The sequence below is a fragment of the Pelophylax lessonae genome (assembly GCF_965119305.1).
Source record: "Pelophylax lessonae genome assembly, chromosome: 1".
NCBI classification, from domain to species: Eukaryota; Metazoa; Chordata; class Amphibia; order Anura; family Ranidae; genus Pelophylax; species Pelophylax lessonae.
Genome location: NC_138768.1, coordinates 451,445,611 through 451,467,186, shown reverse-complemented (window position 1 = coordinate 451,467,186; position 21,576 = coordinate 451,445,611). Strand labels below are relative to the sequence as shown.

At 46.2% G+C, this 21,576-nt stretch overlaps 1 protein-coding gene across 1 annotated transcript in view; it reads right to left on the bottom strand.

Annotated features, from left to right (window-relative positions):
- TM6SF2 (transmembrane 6 superfamily member 2) overlaps positions 1-20,750 on the bottom strand; it is a 92,404-nt gene extending 71,654 nt beyond the window's left edge. The window contains exon 1 of the mRNA XM_082268200.1: positions 20,513-20,750. Within this exon, the coding sequence (XP_082124326.1) occupies positions 20,513-20,604 (92 nt within the window). The 5' untranslated portion in view covers positions 20,605-20,750. The remainder of the gene's footprint in view (positions 1-20,512) is intronic.
- Between the last annotated feature and the right edge of the window lie 826 nt (positions 20,751-21,576).

Genomic DNA, 21,576 nt, shown 5'->3' with positions numbered 1-21,576 from the left:
CACAAACAGAGCTTTCTTTTGGTGGTATTTGATCACCTGTGAGATTTTTACTTTTTGCGCTATAAACAAAAAAAGAGCGTTTATTTTGAAAAAATAACAATATTTTAAACATTTTTTTATATGAAATTCCCCCCAAAAAAGATCTAAAAAACAATTTTTTTTTAAATTTTTGGCCAATTTGTTTTCTGCTACATATGTTTGGTAAAAAAAAAAAATCACAATAAGCTTATTTTGATTGGTTTGCGCAAAAGTTATTGCGTTTACTAACTAAGGGAAAGATTTATGTCATTTTTGGTGTTTTTTTTTTTTAACGAGTAATGGCGGCGATCTGCAATTTTTTTTGCGGGACTGCGACATTGCGGCGGACAGATCGGACCCTTGACTGACATTTTTGACACTTTTGGGGGTACCAGTGACATTACTGCAGTAATCAGTGCTATAAATATGCACTGTTACTGTAAAAATGACACTGGCAGGGAAGGGGTTAATTTTATTGGAGAGGGAGGGGTTAATGTATGCCTGGTGCTTACTAACGTGTGGGGGGGGAGGTGACTGAGTGAGCCAGGGACAGATCGGATGTTCAGCTATGCTGAACACTCCGATCTGTCACTCCCTGTCACTTAGGAGATCCGCTCGCTCTGTTTACACAAGCGGGCGGATCTCCAAACTGGATTCCCCGACGATCGGGGCAGAGCAGCGGAGATCGCTGCTGCTCCTCCCCTGGCCCGACTCCCGCTGTGAATGAAAACAGCGGGAGCGCCGCCTACAGGGGGAGGAGTCTGGCGACGTAGGTCTACGTCGTCAGACCTACAAGAGCCACTTTGCCGCAGTAGTACTACGGTACTCAGCGGTAAAGTGGTTAAATACTTATATCGGGGGTGCCCAACCCACAGTGCAAGATGGCTATGAATGCAGCCTAAAGGCCCGTACACATAATATAAAAATCGGAAGTAAAATTTCGTCCGACGAACGATCTGCCGATTTGCGGATTGTTAATACAGTGCTTTCGACAACAGGTTATGAATTTTCGGACGACAAAAACTGGATGTGCAGTCTATAAAGTTTTTATCGTACATCAACACAACGTCAGATTTTCGTTTAATTAGTACAGTTTTCTTCAAAATCATAAGAGCAAGACTACGCATGCTCAGAAACGAAAGAACACATACAAAACAATTCAACACATGACATCACTTCTGAAGTTGTATTCTGTTGTACGGGAATTTTCATAGCCTCTTCATTTTCAATATGAGACTAGCATGCACCAAAAAAGGGACGAAAGATTGTTTGATAATCTGATCGTGTGTACGAGGCTTAACACTTAATGGTTAACTTACTTAAAAAGTTTGTTTGTAATTTGTTGTAAAAATGCATTTACACTTAGCAAACACATGCGGCTAAAGTAAAACTTGACAGACATGGGACCCCCTTGCAGGCATTACAGACGTATACGTCTGTGAGAACGCCTAGTGGAAGGCGAAACGCGTTGACGCAATTTCCGGCTACACGCCCTTTGCAACGTCACTTCCGGTAGCGGTGGAATGCACGCCGGAGCCAAGCCCCGCTGCGCACCGTCATCCTATGGATCTACCAACTTGTACCCAGTTTTGCCTGATTTTGTCATACCAAATGTGAGTTTTATTCTTTGGATTTATTAAATAAACATATTGTAGCAGTATCACGCTATTGGAATCCCTTTCTTCCTTTCTATATGGCTAATACCCGCTGAGAGATCTTAGGGGACCCTTACTGGCTACCATCCCGGTTTAAAGATACATTGCCCGGATTACATACCGGACTCTGCCTGTGAGACCCTTACACCATACGGTCTGGGGGTCCACGTTGTCCGGTAAGTGGAATCACTTTTGGGGAGAGGAACCAACCACTATCACCGCACCATTGCAGCATGTGTTTGCTTTTCAGCACTTTATTCGGCTGTTTTTTTCCAAACAACCTTCACTGGCTACTTGCTGAACACAACATTTGGGACTATTATTATTATTATTATTATTATTATTTTGGACTAGCAGTTAGTATTGTTCTATTTGATGTACTGGAATCGAATATTCACTTCACAGGGTGTTGGAATTTCACTATTAGAGTATATACTTTGACATTTTATGCATATATAATTATTCAATGTTTTTTGTATTACACATTTAATTATTGGCACGTTGACCACCTTTTGAGGTAGGCTACACCATTTTTGCGCTGTTTCTACTTTGCACTACCATTCACTAAATCATTTGATTTATGCACAGCAGCACTTTTGGTCATATTTTATTTTACCCATTACTATAGCGCGGCATTAAATTTTCTTTGTATCACATTATATTTTCTTAACATCAAAATTTGACATTTTTTTACTTCTTGACACCAAAAAATTGTATTCTGCTGTTTGGCAGACCCCAGGAGCTGAGAGAGGACTGTCGTTATCGCTAACCTGATTTAGTTCATCAGCTCATAAGAAAACTCAACTCAGCAGCCTGAATAGGATTTCTGTACATTATTTGAGGAACGCAGACCGGGACAAACATTTTACTGGATTTAAAAAAAAAAAACATTCTTAATAATAAAGAACAGTTGGCAACCCTTAGGTATCAACATTTTGAGTAATAAAGGCTGCACTGGGGCCTCATATTCAGATTCACCTTTGGCCCTGTACTTTGTTAAACTGGTCCTGTGGAGAATCAGATGTCAGATTAAATTTAAAGCTAGAACGCTAATGCCTGTATTCAAAAATTCTACCTATTTGTACAAGTTATAATGCAGGCAGCGGGTAAATGGATGGTAAGTATTGAACATGACCCGGAACCCCACCTGAAACAGATGTGAATAACAATTTATGTATAATTGGCTCTGACTAATACCCATCTTTACAGCTACTATATAATATAATTTTTCTCTATATGTCAGTTATTAGAAACTTGCTGCTGGGAAACCATCCCTTTACCAGGAACCTGTACTTTAGATCACTACATCATATCTCTAAATGTTTTATTCAAGAGACCTTATGCCACTGTTCAAAAACACTAAATGGGCCACTTCTCGACTTAAAGCTGGAATTCTTTTTTTAAGGACACCTGTCACAAGAGAATTACTGTTCCTTCTGCTAGTTGCCTGGCTGTTTTGCTAATGCTCTGGTTTCAATACCTTCAAAGTCTCTGGCTTGGGGACATCTTTTCCAACAAACAGCTGCAATATCAGACCTGAACAGGTTCTACAATGACTTGGTTCCCCTCATCTGAGTAGCTAACCCGTTTACTACACAGTCAGCTGGTGCTGCACCTCTCTTAGGATGCCTGGGACTACTGTAGGGCTACTGAAAATTCTGAGCACTTCCTAGTTCAAACTTTCAGTGCACTGGGGGTATTGGCCTCTCATTTCCTGGTCTGCATGGACTAAAGGCAGAGGAGAAAAAATAGTCTAAAATATACTCCTAATGCTTCTGTAAAGAGAACCTGTCACTAACAATGAACTAGCACATGAGGGCTCATTAGATCCCTTGTAATATTAAGGGCTTATGCACATGGCGTTAGGACCACACCATATTTCTGTAACAGGCATGCCCAGGTGTTTCTGATAAGCCACAGACAGGAAGCCTATACTAAGGCTAGCCATAGAATATACAATTTTTCGCACAAAATTGCCGCCCACAGGGTTCCACTGTCATGGCCGCCGCTTTTTCCAATGGCAAATCACAAGAAAATGGTCGCCAAACTACACAAACATGGCCATGTATAGATACACACAGGTTACAACAAAATGGGGGCTCCACGTTGCACCACGAGGCTTACAGGGACCCAGAAGGGAGACCAGGTCTCAAATACAGATCCAGGCAGTATGGGGGGGGGGGCCTGGCAGGAACCCTCCCCCCCCCCGCACAATTAATCGTCTGGTCACTGACGGCGCATCCCCAGCCCCCAGCGACAGTTAGCACCCTGCCCCAATCCCAAGAAAGTGGTAAGACCACCCAAATAGCCCCAACATGGAGGTAGGGGGGAGGATGAGGGACTTGGCAAGGGAGGGTGCTTGCGGGAAGGAGGGGAACCCGGGGGTCTGACCATCCCAAGTAGGGGCCCACATCCACCCCAAAACCCTCCAGGTGGAGAGGGGGGACAGATACTCACCATACAAGGAACCAGACGGGCACCGCTCCATCAAAATGGGGTTCTGTCGGGGGTCTGTCGGCCAGGGGGAACGCTGCAACTTGGGCCGAGACCCGGTTGTATGCCACCTCCCGAAGCATTTAACTTGCAGGCCAGCCCCCAGTGAGGCTATGTCGCAGACATAGACCTAGAGCGGAGCGGAGGTCTGCCCGCGGTCGCTGGCCAGACTGGGGTTACCACTGGATCTAGATTATCCAGCCCGTCGCCCAGTCCAGCAGTTGATTGTAGAACCCGCAGGAAAAATCCAGGAAGAAAAAAAATGTTCTAAAAAATTTTGCCAGGACCAAAGATCCCAGCAAGGAACTAGGTCCTTACTCCTGACTAGGCAGAAAAAAACTGAGTGGCTACAGCAGAGAGAGGGAGTATAGGGACAGAGAGAGGGACTGCCCATGGGTGTAGCCAGAATTTTTTTTCTGCCTAGTGTCCTACTCCTGTAGGGGTAGTGTAACCCAATGGTTATGAATACCAGGAGCTGTGTCCGTCAATGAACAAAAGAAATATGCCATTTTTCAAGGCATTTTTCTTTTCTTCTCTTTTTTATGCCTCTGAACACAGCTCTATTTTAGCCAATGTGTGCAGGCATATTATGGTGCTTGTATTTGTGCTTTAAAGCAGGGATATAAAAAGTTACACAAAGTTGCATTTAGAGAGGAGTTTATTCACACACTTACAAGTAGAAATGTATATATATGGTACTAATTAAGAGCACATCTTAATAGTACTCCTGACAGTAGCTTATGTTGTACTATACATACAGTATCTCACAAAAGTGAGTACACTCCTCACATTTTTATAAATATTTTAATATATCTTTTCACTCATGCAGCCCCAGACCATGACACTCCCACCACCATGCTTGACTGTAGGCAAGACACACTTGTCTTTGAACTCAGCTGGTTGCCGCCACACATGTTTGACACCATCTGAACCAAATAAGTTTATCTTAATCCCATCAGACCACAGGACATGGTTCAAGTAATGCATGTCCTTAGCCTGTCTTCAGCAAACTGTTTCTTGTGCATCATCTTTAGAAGAGGCTTTCTTCTGGGACAACAGTCATGCAGACCGATTTGATGCAATGTGCGGCGTATGGTCTGAGCACCGACAGGCTGACCCCCCACCCCTTCAACCTCTGCAGCAATGCTGGCAGCACTCATACGTCAATTTCCCAAAGACAACCTCTGGATATGACGCTGAGTACGTGCACTCAACTTCTTTGATTGACTATAGCAAGACCTGTTCTGAGTGGAACCTGTCCTGTTAATGCGCTTTATGGTCTTGGCCACCATGCTGCAGTTCAGTTTCAGGGTCTTGGCAATCTTTTTATAGCCTAGGCCATCTTTATGTAGAGCAATAATTCGTTTTTCAGATCCTTAGAGAGTTCTTTGCCATGAGGTGCTATGTGTAACTTCCAGTGACCAGTAAGAGAGAGTGAAAGCGATAATACCAAATTTAACACACCTGCTCCCTATTCACACCTAAGACCTTGTAACACTAACGAGTCACATGACACAGCGGAGGAAAAAATGGCTAATTGGGCCCATTTTGGACTTTTTCACTTAGGGGTGTACTCACGGTTTAGACATTATTGGCTGTCTGTTGAGTTATTTTTAGGGGGCAGCAAAGTTACACTGTTATACAAGCTGTACACTCACTACTTTACATTGTAACCAAGTGTCATTTCTTCAGTGTTGTCACATGAAAAGATACAAAAAAATATTTACATAAATGTGAGGGGTGTACTCACTTTTGTGAGATACTGTAGCAATTGAGTAGATCTTAATACTACTCCTCAGAATAGTTCATACAGTATTATATTAAGCAATGTAGCAAATCTTACTAGCAGTAGTCCATACTGTACTATATGAAGCAGATCTTACTAGTACTCTCGACAGTAGTCCACAGTACTCTATTATTTTGTATAGTATTTTATGGGCTACTGTCAGGAAAACAGGTAACATCTGCTCTATTGCTATGTAAAGTTCACATCCTACTAGTACAGTAGCCCATACTGTACTATACACAGTGATGGAGTAGATCTTACTAGTACTCCTGACAGTAGCCCATACTATACTATACACAGTGATGGAGTAGATCTTACTAGTACTCCTGACAGTAGCCCATACTGTACTATACTGTATATAGCAAGGGAGTAGATCTTACTAGAACTCCCGACAGTAGCCCGTACTGTACTATACATAGCAATAGAATAAATCTTACTGGTACTCCTGACTGTAGCCCGTACTGTACTATACATAGCAATGGAGTAGATCTTACTAGTACTCCTTACAGTAGCCCATACTGTAATATACATAGCAATGGAGTAGATCTTACTAGTACTCTCGACAGTAGCCCATACTGTACTATACATAGCGATGGAGTAGATCTTACTCGTACTCTCGACAGTAGCCCATACTGTACTATACATAGGAATGGAGTAGATCTTACTAGTAATCCTGACAGTAGCCCGTACTGTACTATACATAGCGATGGAGTAGATCTTACTAGTACTCTCGACAGTAGCCCATACTGTACTATACATAGCGATGGAGTAGATCTTACTAGTACTCCTGACAGTAGCCCATACTGTACTATACATAGCGATGGAGTAGATCTTACTCGTACTCTCGACAGTAGCCCATACTGTACTATACATAGCGATGGAGTAGATCTTACTAGTACTCCTGACAGTAGCCCATACTGTACTATACATAGCGATGGAGTAGATCTTACTAGTACTCCTGACTGTAGCCCGTACTGTACTATACATAGCAATGGAGTAGATCTTACTAGTACTCCTGACAGAAGCCTGTACTGTACTATACAAAGCAGTGGAACAGATCTTACTAGTACTTCTGACAGTAGCCCATACTGTACTATACAAAGCAATGGAACCAGTGGTGTATTTAGGTTTTGTGCTGCCCTAGGCTGGACTAAACTTGTGCACCCCCTAATTTAAATATGGCCCACCCCTTCCTGTTAAGACCACACCCCTTCTTGTTTCAGACCCTCCCTTTCATCTGTAAACCACACCCCTTCCTCTTTAGGCTCCACCTTTTCCTCTCTGTACATTAAAAGTGGGTACAAAGTGCCTACTTGTATATTTTAGTGTTTTGTATGGGTACGTCGGTTTGTGAGAGCACTCCTGGGGGCGAGCGCGCGCTCCTGGAGGCCCCCACTAGGCAGCGGGAATGCCAATCCACGGGGCCAGCGGCCGCAATTGCCGTCGGGCACTCGCGATCATTCCCCGGAGAATGACGGTCTGCTGTTGTAAACACAGCAGACCGTGGTTCTCTTTGAAATGAACAAAGAGGGCCTGTGATCCTCCTATTTAGAATCACAGGTCTCTGTGTTCATTTCACAAACCCCTCCACCATACAGTTAGAAAACACCCACTAGGCTCACACTTAACCCCCGGGTTAACCCCTTCCCTGCCAGTGTCATTATTACAGTAACAGTGCATATTTGTAGCACTGATTACTGTAGTAATGTCACTGGTCCCCCCAAAGTGTCAAAAATGTCAGTTAGGGGGTCCGATCTGTCCGCCCTAGTTTGTAGACACGATAACTTTTGCACAAACCAATCAAAATATGCTTATTGTGATTTTTTTTTTTTTTTACCAAACATATGTAGCAGAAAACAAATTGGCCTAAAATTTTTGATTTTTCAATTTTTTTGGGGAATGTTATATATCAGAATGTGAAAAAAATGGATTTTTGTAAAATCTTACCGTAAAATCCTTTTCTCTTAAGCTCATTGACAGATGTAGTCCTCCTTGATTAATATCAACTCGGGTTATACTGCCCTCTACAGGAGTAGGACTAGACAGGAAAGAAAACGTTCTGGCCACACCCTAGGGGCAGTCCCAGAGGGTATATGCTCTCACTTCCTGCTACAGCAAATCAGTTATGTCACAAAGCAGTGTTTAGAGAATTTAACCCAACCCAACTCAAAAACAGAGGGGCGGGTACTACGTCTGTCAATGAGCTTAAGAGAAAAGGATTTTACGGTAAGATTTTACAAAAATCCATTTTTCTCTGTCACTCATTGACAGACGTAGTCCTCCTTGATTAATATCAACTCGGGACGTCCCAAAGCAGTGCCACAAATGAGGGGTGGGATAACAGAAATTAAAATCCAGAAGGCCCAACCAGAGCCAACCAGAAGCATCAAGGACTCATCGAGCAAAAAGATGAGACCTAAGTGAAAAAACCCAACAAACCCTCGAGGTAGACCAACGGTCTCCTCAAATTGCGGCCTGCAAAACCTTGCGGCCAAATGAGGCATCCGACGATGCCATCACATCAACTTTATAAAATTTTTGTAAAGGTATGAACCGACGATCAAGTAATCGCCTTGAAAACCTGGACCCCTGACGCCTGATGGTGGAAGGCCCAGGAAACACTAAGCGCCCGAATAGAGTGCGCCTTAACAGGGAACGGAGGATTCCGACCCTTACATAGAATAAGCCTGTACCACCGTCTGTCTAATCCATTTAGAGATAGTCGCGGCAGACGCAGGCAACCCCTTTCTGGGGCCATCCGTGATCCCAAAAAGTGAATCCGTTTTACGGAACGATTCCGTAGTCTTCAGGTATACCCTGATTGCCCGAACTACATCCAAGGAATGCAACGCACATTCCTGAGGATGATTGGGCTTAGGACACAAGGAAGGTAGCACAATATCTTCATTCAGATGAAAATCTGAAACCACCCTTGGAAGAAAGGATGGCTTCGGATGAAGAACTACCTTATCCCTATGAACCACTAGATATGGAGAATGGCATGATAATGCAGCCAGTTCTGACACCCTGCGTGCAGAAGTGATAGCCACCAAGAAGGCCACCTTCTGGGATAATGTAAGCAAGGGAATCTCCCTGATATTTTAAAAGGGAGGTTTCTGCAGAACCGACAAAACCAATTTAAGGTCCCAGGGCGGTAAGGGCGCGCGCACTGGCAGAGCTAAGTGCCGCACCCCCTGGATGAAATTCCGCACCAAGGAATGAGTAGCCAGCGGCTTCTGAAAGAAGATTGCTAATGCTGAAAACCTGACCCTTGATAGTGCTCAAGGATAGTTTCTGCTCAACCCCCTTTTGCAGAAAAGCCAAAATTCGGGTCACCAAATAGGTACGTGGGGGAAATCCCAACGATTCACACCACGCAATATAAGTCTTCCATGTGCAATAATAGAATTTGCTAGAAGTCGCTTTCCTTGCTTTAATTAGAGTGGGAATAACTGAAGCTGACAATCCCCTGTCCTTCAGAACCTGGGTCTCAATGGCCAGGCCGTTAAAACCAGCGACTGTCAAGCACGATGGAAGATCGGTCCTTGAGACCGCAGATCCTCCCTGAGAAGAAGTCTTCAAAGAGCGTCTGCGACTAGCCTGCCCAGGTCGGCGTACCCGGCTTGACGAGGCCAGCCCAGAATTACCAGGATAACTGGAGTTCCCTCCACCTCTATCCTGCGGAGAAATCTCAGCAGTAACTTGAGAGGGGGGAAGACATACAGTAGCTGATACTTCCCCTACGGGGCACTCAGCGCGTCTGCTGCGTCCGCTAGAGGATCGCGGGCGCGAGCCCTGTTGAGCCAACCTGCCAACAGATCCATATCCGGGGTGCCCCAATGAAGGGACAGCTGGTGAAATACCTCTGGATGAAGAGACTATTCCTCTTGATCCAGAATCTGACGGCTAAAATAATCTGTATGTCCACCCCCGTGATAAATATCGCGGAGAGAACTGGAACAACTGTTCCCCCAATAAAGAATGTTGGCCACTTCTACGGCCGCCAGGGCACTCTTGGTGCCCCTTGGTGATTGACATAAGTCATGACCGTGGCATAGTCCGATTGGATCCGAACCGGACTGCCCTGGAGCTGCTCGGTCCAGTAAATCAGACAAAGTCTGATCGCTCTCTGTTCCAACACCTTTATCGGTAACCTGGAATTTATCAGAAGAAATTACTTCCCCTGGCTGAGCATTGGAGACCGAAGCCACCAGACCAGAGCCTCCCTGGTCTGCTCGCTCAATCGGATCCAATTGTCCAGGGAATTGGGATTCCAATTTCATATGAGAAGAATCTCCTCTTTGGAGGATTTGGGTATGAGACTGGGCAAACGGTACTGCCTCTATGGAGGCGACCATCAATCCCAGCCAGTTGACGGACAGCAACATCCGAATCATTGACTGAATCTTCTGGAGTTTCTCCGCCTGGAGAAACACTCTTGCCAAGGATGTATCCAAAATTAGGCCCAGATAGTTCAGTCTCCTGGTGGGAACCAGGGATGATCTTTGGGAAAAGCAAAGAAAACGCTGATGTCCTGCGAAGATGGGGATATGACGATAGGCATCCTAAATGTCTATGGACGCCAGGAAATCCCCCTGATGCAGGGAGGCCACCACTGTATGGATGGACTCCATCGCTTCCAAGACCAGAATTGGACGCACCTAGCCCTTTTTCCTGGGCATTGTGAACAGGTTCGACGACTAGAACTCTTCCAAGGAATGGGAACTACCACTGCTTGTTGCATCAAGCTGTTCCCCGCAAAGCTTTTTAAGCGACCCGGGGATGTCGAATATTGGAAGGGAAGAATCGCACCGGTGGAAGTGATCGAAACTCGATCTTGTATCCCGACCATATGACCTTGCGAACCCCTTTATCCGGGATTCTGGAAAGCCCTGGATCCGGAAACCGGTGAAGACGTCCCCCCACCCTAGAGATGGGTGGGGCCCATTCTGTCAATCCAACGAGATAACAGTGGCTTTATTTAGTCTGGAAATCGGTGAGTCAACTATTGGTGGACCGTCCATCTTTGTAATGAGGGATTCCTCAAAATGATAGCGCCTAGCAATGCGTTTGGAAATAGCAGGGGCTCGTTTACGGAAGACCCCATTTGGGCAAGGGAAACCCTTCACCATTTTGGTAGGCTTGCTAGTACCAAAAAAGGAATAGGAGTCTCAGCTACCTCTGCCGGTGTAACCTCAAGATTCAAAGTTTCCCGGCAATGACAAGCTCAGAATCCGTATCTGAAGTATCAGATGACATAGGGGTAGGCGGGGGTCGCTCTTCTTGACCCCCATCCCTGACAGGCTACCTCCACCCGGGATACCAAAGACTCCAAAACTGCTGATAATGCATCCTCACAAGTGGGGTACTGGAGGGTCCTGCGGCCACCCTGAGGGGATCAGGTGGGGATACATGTGTGGCAGGGTTCATGTAACAAGACACTTGCCAGCAAACACAAAAAAATTAATTGCAAGAAAAAAACATTTTTTTTTTTTTTTTTTTTAAACTTAGTCCCCCAGCGCAGTAGCGCCCCTCAGTCTACCTGCTTGGACCCCTCAGAAAGAGAGAGACCCAAAGGCTCACCTGATGCACAGAAGTTTCTTATCAACCTGCTTCCAGCACTGTCTATTACAGACAGGAAGTCTTTGGCTTGCTTTCCCTGGGTGTTTGGTCACCTCAAACATGGCCGCCCCCATGCTGGAGACACGAGGCTACGCCAATATGGCGGCCTCATGCGATCTGCAGGAAAATGGCGGCGGCCTGTGTAGGATAGCGGCTGCTTGCAAGCTAGCAGCGGCCTGCGGGATGTGTGCATTCGGCCTGTGCGGCCTGCGGGAGGTGTCCTCGGTCTGCGGGAGGCTGTGTGGCCTGTGGAAGTGACCGGCTTTCTGGAGGGATGGCGATCTGTGGCTGCAGTAACTCAGGCATAGGCATCGGCCTGTGTACACACTAGACAGGTTGGATACCTCTATACCTCAATAGTAATGCCTTTTAGTAGTCTGCCACTGACTTCAGTCACCCTTACAGTCATATAGTGACTTTAGATAGTCAGCTCCCAAACCAAGCCTCCTGGTTTCTATTCACAAAAATCACACTCAAATTGGGGGATCTGTGACCTGTTATAGGATAGAGGGGAGACCCAGAAAACCGAGTGTCCGACCATCCCAGAGAGGGGCCCGCGTCCACCAACAAACCCTTGTATTTCCAAATGTAACTTGTTTTCCAATAGTCTTTCAGGACAGCACCTTAGAGAGATGGCTCCTCCCTCTCCTCATCAGGAAACACCCCATCAACCAGATTTTAAAAGGAGGCTTCTCCCACCATTCATCAATTTGTAGAAGAGTACCTCCGGCCCATGCTGGAACACATAAACAGATATGGTTAATTACAGCAATACATTTCATACAATAGGGCGGGATCCTCCTGCTGTCCTGAAAGACTATTGGAAAACAAGTTACAGGTAAGTCTAACTTGAATTTTCCCTAAAACGTCTTTCAGGACAGCACCTTAGAGAGGATTATCGAGACTTACTCAATTTAGGGAGGGACCACAGCTTGCAGGACCTTTCTGCCAAAAGCCTGATCTTCAGCTGCCAAAAGGTCCAACCTATAGTGTCTTGCAAATGTAAAGTAGCTTGACCACATAGCCGCTTTGCAGATATGATCTGGAGTGGCACCAGCTTTCTCTGCCCATGTAGTGGCTAACGCTCTAGTAGAGTGAGCTCTGATCCCCTGTGGGGGAGACAATTTAATTTGGGAGTAAGCCTCTGAAATAGCGGATCTGAGCCATCTGGCTATTGATCCTTTTGATGCCTGGTGACCTTTTTTGTTGCCAGAGAAAAGAACAAAAAGAGTTTGATGATCTAAACTCTTTAGTAACCTCCAAGTAATGTATAAGGACCCTTCTTACATCTAGGTAGTGAAAGCTTTTTTCCTTATCTCCTGATGGATTAGGACAGAAGGTAGGTAACACAATTTCTTGTGAGCGGTTTCTCGTTGAAGCTACTTTTGGGAGAAACCCTGGATCCGTCTTGAGAATTATCCTATCTGGATATATGGACAAGAAAGGTTCGATAGCTGATAAAGCATGTAATTCACGGATTCTTCTTGCTGATGTTATTGCCACCAAGAAGACCGTCTTGAGGGTAAGGTTTTTTAGTGTAACCGTTTCTAGTGGTTCAAAAGGTTCCTTTGTGAAGGCCTGAAGGACCACCGACAAGTCCCATTTGGGGAAGCTTCTGATAGGCACTGGTCTGGAGCGGGTAAGGGCCCTGAAGAATCTGATGATTAAAGATTCTGAAGAAATGGGCCTTTCCAAGAATACCCCCTGGGGTGTAACTTGTACCTTGAGGGTACTTACTGCCAAACCTTTTCCTGCGCCCTCCTGTAGGAACTCCAAAATTGAAGTAATACTGTCCAATTTTTGATCTTTCGATTCACACCAGGTATTATATGTCTTCCAAACTTTTGCATATATATTCCTTGTGACTTTTTTCCTACTGGAAAGTAGAGTAGCAATTAATGCGTCTGAAAATCCTTTCCTTTTCAGCAGTTGCTCCTTAGATACCAGGCGGTGAGCTTTAGCTTTTCCACTTCTGGATGATAGACTGGACCTTGAAGCAGTAGGTCTTGACGAAGAGGGAGCTGAAAAGCAGGTTTGACTGATAGTTGAAGGACAGTCGAAAACCAAACCCTTTTGGGCCAATAAGGAGTGATCAGGATCACTGAGGCTCTTTCCATTTGGATTTTTCTCAATACCAACGGAATGAGCTGGAAGGGGGGGAAGGCATACCCCAACCTGAACCTCCAGGGATGTGCCAGGGAATCTACTCCCAGAGAGTTGTCGTTTCTGTGGAGTGAGAAGTAAAGTGGAAGTTTTGCGTTTTCTTTCGTTGCAAACAGATCCACCTCTGGCTTTCCCCAAGTCTTGGTTATCAACATAAAGGCTTCTGGGTTCAAGCTCCATTCTGCTTCTCGGATCTTCTGCCTGCTTAAATAATCCGCCACACTGTTTAGTGTACCTTTTAGGTGGATTGCTGACAAGGAAAGTAACTGCCTTTCCGCCCATTGCAGAATTTCCGTTGCCAACAGCTGTAGGGTTTTGCTTCTTGTACCCCCTTGCTTGTTTAGATATGCCACCGTAGTGGCATTGTCTGAAAGGACTTGAACATGAGTCCTCTGAAGATTTTGAGAGAAGGCAGCTAGGGCTAGGCCGACTGCCTTTAACTCCTTCCAATTTGAGGATTTCCTTGTCTCGGTCTGAGACCAAACCCCCTGTGCCAGGTTTTGGTTCCAGTGGGCTCCCCACCCCCAACTGCTGGCATCCGTTGTTAACCTCTGGTCTGCTGGGAAGGACCAGGCCAAACCCTGGGACAAGGTTATCTGATTTCTCCATCACCAAAGGGACCTCTTGACCTTGGTGGGGATTTTTACCTTTAAGTCCAAAGTCTCTGGATTGTGATCCCAGATTCTGAGGAGGAAATATTTGAGTGGCCGAAAATGCAGCCTTGCCCATTGGACAGCTGGAATTGATGCAGTCAGGTTTCCCAGGACTGACATGATCTCTCTGATCGACCACCACTGATTTGTTTGTAGCCTTGCTACCAAATTCTGTATTTTGACCTGTTTGTCTTCTGGTAGGAAGATTCTTTGTTCCACAGAGCATAACTGAAACCCTAGGAACTGAACCCGCTGAGCCGGTGTGAGATTCGATTTCTTGATGTTCACTATCCATCCCAGAGCTTCTAGATGACCTCTTGCCTTGTGCAGGTCCTCTTGAAGTTTTTCCTTTGACGGGGCAAAGAAAAGCAGGTCGTCCAGGTAAGGCACCACAGAGATTCCCTGAAGGCGGAGGGGAGCTAAACACTCTGCCATTACCTTCGTAAAAATACGAGGGGAGGATGATAGCCCGAAAGGGAGTGCTTTGAATTGGATATGGAGCATTTCCTTTCCCAGATTTACTGCCAACCTTAGGAATCTCTGTGAGCGAGGGGCAATAGGGATATGCAGGTAAGTCGATTGATGCCATGAAGCATCCTTTTGTTAACAGGGTTCTGACTGTAAGAATTGAGTCCATTCGAAACTTTTTGTACAGAACTGACCTGTTTAATGGTTTCAGATTCAGTATAAGACGAAAATCCCCCGATGGTTTCTTTATCAAAAATATGTGGGAATAGAATCCCTGATGTTGTTCCTCCACTGGAACTGGACAGACAACTCCCTGTCGCCTCAGGTCCATCATAGCCAGGGCTTTTTCTGCATCTCTTGGGAGGTTTGTGACAAAGAACCTTTCGGGTGGCGTCTCTGAAAACTCTATGTTGTAGCCTTGGAACAGCATATCCAGAATGTATTGATTTTCTGTTATGGCTGCCCAATAGGGGAGGAATTCCCTCAATCTTCCTCCCACCGGCAATGTCTTGTCATTGTGTTATGTTGGTTGACACAGGAGGATGGAAGAGAACACCTCCTTTCCCTTTGGGTTTTTGTGTCGACCAGTTTCTTCTCTTCTCCTGGGGTCTGCTATTTTGCTGAGCTTTTTGAGGTCGAAAAAGCTTCTTTGCTGCCTGTTTCTTCTTCACAGGAAAAGACTTCTTTTTGTCTGCTGTTCTATCTAGAACAGAGTCTAGCCCAGGCCCGAATAGTAGATCCCCTTGAAAAGGAAGTCCACACAGCTTATTTTTAGAAGCTGTATCTCCAGGCCATGTCTTTAACCAAAGAGCCCTTCTGGCTGAGTTGGATAAAGCTGCAGATCTTGCTGTCATCTTCACTGACTCTGCTGAAGCGTCAGCAATGAAGGCTATGGCTGTGGAGAGCGTGGAAAAGGAATCCAAAATTTCCTGTTTAGGTGAGTCTGCTGTGATGTGTGCTTTTAGCTGGCTAAGCCAGTATTCCAGATTCCTGGACACACAGGTTACTGCCATGGCAGGCTTTAGACTCCCCATGATGGATTGCCAGGATCTCTTAAGTTGCTGGTCCATCTTCTTATCCATGGGATCCCTCAGGACTCCCATGTCTTCAAATGCTAGGTCTGTTGACCTAGAAACCTGGGAGAAGGCTGCGTCAATCTTTGGCATCTTATTCCAGGGAGCTCCTGGGTCCTCATCAAAAGGAAATCGCCTTTTAAAGGCTTTAGGGAAGAAGGTTTTCTTTTCCGGATCAGCCCACTCATGTTTTATTGAACTTGAGATGGTCTGATGCACTGGGAAGATACGGCCCTTAGGCTCTTCCAAGCCTGCATACATTTTGTCATGTAGGGACAGTTCCTTCTTTTCCTCCTCTAGACCCAGGGTGATGTAAACTGCCCTCAGGAGACCATCCACTTGCTCTAAGGATAGTTTGTATTTAGTGGGCCTACTTTGTGCCCCTCCCTCCTCTTCTTCTTCTGAATCCTCTTTGGAATGTGAGGGGGAATTATCTCCTTGGGTGGAAGGAACCCCTTCTGTCCCCACCGAAGGAACCATTTGTGAACCCTGAGAGGACAGTGAGGCTGATGGCTGACTCAGGGCAGGATCCTGTAGGGATGACCGAAAAGATTGGATGGTAGCATCCAATTCCTTCCTCACAGATGCGACTAGATCGCCACAAACTGCAGATGCTTCTTCCTTTACTAGTGCATCAATACATCCCTGGCAAAGTGTCTTTTTCCAGCTTTCCGACAACTTTGCTTTGCATGAAGGACACTTTCTCTTGGAAACAATTTCCGAGCTTTTAGCCTGGAAGACATGAATGGGAAAACATACACATGCTTCTTAAGAGTCAGCCTGATTCTCAGGGTCACCAAGGTGCACAGAAAGACATTTTAAGGGAAGTCCCATGTGCCCTGACAGGCCCCCAGCCACCGGGGGGAAAGATAAAAGGGTTGGAGAGAGACCCCACAGTAAGATAGGCCATATAAAGATACCCCTTACCTGGGCCTTACTGGTGCCTGTGCCTGTCCCACTCGCTGAAGAAGCTTCCATCGCTTGGCAGCGGTATCACCCGTGGCTTCGGTACCGGTTCCGGAGACCAAAGCGCACCTGCACTGGACCGGATCCGGAATAAGGCACCAGCTTGCTCCTCCCTTCTTCCTCTGCGTCTGGCGGAAATGACGACATATGCCCCCTGCAGAACGCTGCCCTTTCCGGAACCTCACTTCCGGTCCGGACGAGCGTCACTCGATCCGGAGAAATGGCGGCAAATTTGAAAAAAAAAAAAAGCGGCGGAAGTCTAAGGAAAATTGTTCCGCTCCTCCAAGATGCCTTCCCAGGGCTGTGCTCTGCGGGGTCCTGGCCTAGAGCACTGAAGAGGAAGAAGGAGCCCATGCACTGCAGTCGGTCGCGTGAATGGGAGAAGCAATCGTCTCCAAAAAAGGGTAGGTGGACGTAGGAAGCCCGGTCTCTCAGGATAGCACCTTAAGAGCCCAGCTCCCCACAGAGGTGTTCCTCGGCCGGAGGAAACACAAAAACTGATGAATGGTGGGAGAAGCCTCCTTTTAAAATCTGGTGGATGGGGTGTTTCCTGATGAGGAGAGGGAGGAGCCATCTCTCTAAGGTGCTGTCCTGAAAGACGTTTTAGGGAAAAATGGCCTGGGGGAAAATCTTCCAGGGCTGCGGGCATGGTGCAGGAGATGCAGGAGCTGCGGGCATGGTGCAGAAGATGCAGGGGCTGCGGGCATGGTGCAGAAGATGCAGGGGCCGCGGGCATGGTGCAGAAGATGCAGGGGCTGCGGGCATGGTGCAGGAGATGCAGGGGCTGCGGGCATGGTGCAGGAGATGCAGGGGCTGCGGGCATGGTGCAGGGGCTGCGGGCATGGTGCAGAAGATGCAGGGGCTGCGGGCATGGTGCAGGAGATGCAGGGGCTGCGGGCATGGTGCAGAAGATGCAGGGATGCGGACATAGTACAGGAGATGCAGTGGTTGCAGGAATGGTGCAGGGGCTGCGGACATGGTACAGGAGATGCAGGGCTGTGGGCATGGTACAGGAGATGCAGTGCTGCGGACATGGTACAGGAGATGCAGTGCTGCGGACATGGTACAGGAGATGCAGTGCTGTGGACAGCATGGTACAGGAGATGCAGGGCTGTGGACAGCATGGTACAGGAGATGCAGGGCTGTGGACAGCATGGTACAGGAGATGCAGGGCTGTGGACAGCATGGTACAGGAGATGCAGGGCTGTGGACAGCATGGTACAGGAGATGCAGGGCTGCGGACAGCATGGTACAGGAGATGCAGGGCTGTGGACAGCATGGTACAGGAGATGCAGGGCTGTGGACAGCATGGTACAGGAGATGCAGTGCTGCGGGCATGGTACAGGAGAATCTCCTGTACCATGCCCGCAGCACCTGCATCTGCTGCGGAGGAGTCTCACTTGCCTTGAGGCGACTTACATTTAAAAAATGGCGCCAACCGGCACCATTACGTCACTGCGCATGCGCCGCCTGCCCGGGAATAACAGAACGTGTTTTTTTTTTTTCAAGTATTAGCCAGTGCAACGGATCTAGGGTTTTTTTTTTTTTCATGCGGGGGGCGGCTTTTTTGCCCCCCCCCGCAAAGTGTCGGCCTAGGCCTAAATACAGCAGTGAGTGGAACAGATCCTACTAGTACTTCTGACAGTAGCCCATACTGTACTATACATAGCAATGGAGTAGAACTTACTAGTACTTCTTACAGTAGTCCAAACAATAATATACATGGCAATGGAGCAGATCCTATTAGTACTCCTGACAGTAGCCCATACGCTACTATATAAATAAATGCAGCAGATCTTATACTCCTGACAGTAGCCCATACTGTACTATATAATTCACCAGATCAGATCTCATTACTCCTGACAGTAGTCCACACAGTATTTTATAAATCAATTGCACACATCTTAGTAGTACTCTTTGCAGCAGTCCATATAGTACAATACACAGCAATGGAGCTGATCTTACTTGTACCCCTGACAGTAGTTCATATAGTACTATAAACAGCAAGCGGTCAGATCTTACTAGTACTCCATACAGTAATACAGTATATAAATCAGTGGAGTAGATATTACTAGTACTTCTGACAGTAGTCCATACAATACCATACATAGCAATGGAGCAGATCTTACTAGTACTCCTAACAGTAGTCCATATTGTACTATGAATAGCAATAAAGTAGATCGTACTAGTACTCCTGCCAGTTGCCCATAATGTATTGCACATAGCAATAGAGTAGACCTTAAAGTACTCCTGAAAGAAGTCCATACAATACTATGCACTAGCAATTTTGCTATATATATATATATATATATATATATATATATAGCAAAATTGCTAGTACCCTGATAGTAGTCCATACTGTACTATCTAAATCAATGGAGCAGCTCTGACTAGTTCTCCTTGATAGTATCCCATAGAGTACGGTGTAAATCAATGGAGTAGATCTTACTATTAATGGACAGTAGTCTGCATAGTACTATTTAAATCAATGGAGAAGCTCTCACTATTGCTTCTGATAGTAGCCCATGGAGTACTATGTAAATCAATGGAGTAGAGACCTTAGTAGTACTCTCGACAGTAGTCTGCACAGTACTATATACTTTTATATACATAAGTATTGGGGCACCTGCCTTTAGACGTACGTGAACTTTAATGGCATCCCGGTCTTATGCTAGCCAAAATTAGGTTACTTGGACAGTTCGTTTGTTTTTCAGCCAGTTAATGGGCACAAATCGGTAAACGGCTGTGACGTTTTTGAGCCAAAGAAAACGAAGGACAAGTTTGGAAATTTTCTGCCGAACGATAAATTGAAAGGTTAATGTGTTTCTCGTCCAAACTGTTTGCACTAGGCATATGTGACAAAACTGGATTCATTTACGTCCATTGAACGATTTATCAGTCATTACATGATGGCACGATCGTCTGCTCTCACGCCCGAGTGTTCGCGTTTCGAAAATGAGTTTGAATGATTTTTTGTATAGTGTATGGCCAGCATTATGTCCCATACACACGTGCAGATTATCTGCAGACTTTTGTCTGCAGACTTACCTTTTCTATGTAGTGCAAGGGCCTGCCGGATTGCATACAAATTGAAAGTGTTTAGGTTTGACCTCATATTATATGGTTTTGGTAAGTCTGCAGATAATCTGCATGTGTGTATGGGGCATTAGTTTGGGGTATATCCACACCAGATGCACTGTGTTTGTAGACACATTCCCAATGCACGACAACCAAATATAATGGTTCCCTATGAATGCACTGAACACTAGCGCATTGCGTTGTATTTGTTCTTCACTGAAAAAAAAAAAAAAGTACGGCATGCATTACTTTTTTTCAGCGCAACCCGTTAAAGTGCACGCAAAAGCGCATAAAGGTGCAACACCGCAAAATAAAAGTAACGTGTGTAAAATGCATAGTAACACATTTTCATACATGCATTATTAGATGTGTTGTGGTGTGAATAAGCCCTTACTAGTTCTCCTAAACGCAGCCCATAGAGTGTATTAATCCAGGTAGAAGGTCAGAGCTGCACACAGCACACAGGTGTAGGTGTATGCCTGTAGCACAGGTCAGTCAGCTTTGTTGCAGACAAGGTGATAGAAGCTCTGTACTCACTCAGAGGCCGCACTCATGGAGTTCACCACATAGGACACGGGGATAGCTGTGAGGGAGAGCAGGAAGGGCCCAGCTGCCTCCGGGAGACCCATGGCTCACACTGTCTTCCGGCAGACAAGTGTACAGGAGCCGGTGTGAGGAGTTGTGTCTCGGGCAGGGTGGGGGAGACCAGCACTCAGCACGTTTTCTCTATCTATTCAAAGTTCACTCTCTGTCTTCACTGCTGACTGGAATTGCGACATAGCTGAGTACTGATAATAGGAATGTTAACCATAGCATGACTGGAGCGAACATATAGCCCAGAAGTAGCAACACTGTGGGGTGGGGGGAATGTATCAAAATTGGACTTTAAATGTGCATTGCAATCAATCAACTTGTACAGTTAAACTTTGAAAATGAAAGATAGAAGATGATTAGTTGGCCTGCACAGCAGGCACATGCAGAGGGGGAGGGGCGGAGGCTGGCACCTGTCCCTTGATGCCCAAAGTGCCCTTTTGTCAAGGCAAAATTTCCGCAGCGGCGCTCATAAACAGTATGGCTGCGGGCCGACAGTGCAACTGCCCATGTGCCATTCCCGAAGCCTGCTGGGCTCAAAAAGCTCATACATGCTCAGCATAGTGGGCGCAGTGACATAAGTGAAGCACTTGGTCTCGGCGCAGCGAAGGCGCCTTGTTGCCACATCAGCAGGTAAGACCAGACCCCGGAGCACTCCACAGCCTCTGATAGGACAAGAAAGGGAGAAGGCGCCTCTAAGTGCAGCATAGACTACCTTTATTGGCACACGAAGAATTAAAACTTACAGGATAGACGACTAAACAGGCATATGACAGCATCACTTGTGGTCCATTCATGACCCTGTGGCTTGGTCCTCCTCAGCTGTCCAGAAGCAAGGGGGGTGGTAGAATAGGGGAGCCCGGCCAGGGACAGTACTTCCTGTCTGAGGCCGCAGTGGAAAGCACGCCTTGCTCATGGACCGCACTATGCCCCATGCGGTCCACGAGCGAGGCGTGCGTTCCACCACGGCCTTGGATGGAAGTGCTTTCTGTCCCTTAGTTGTCCTATCA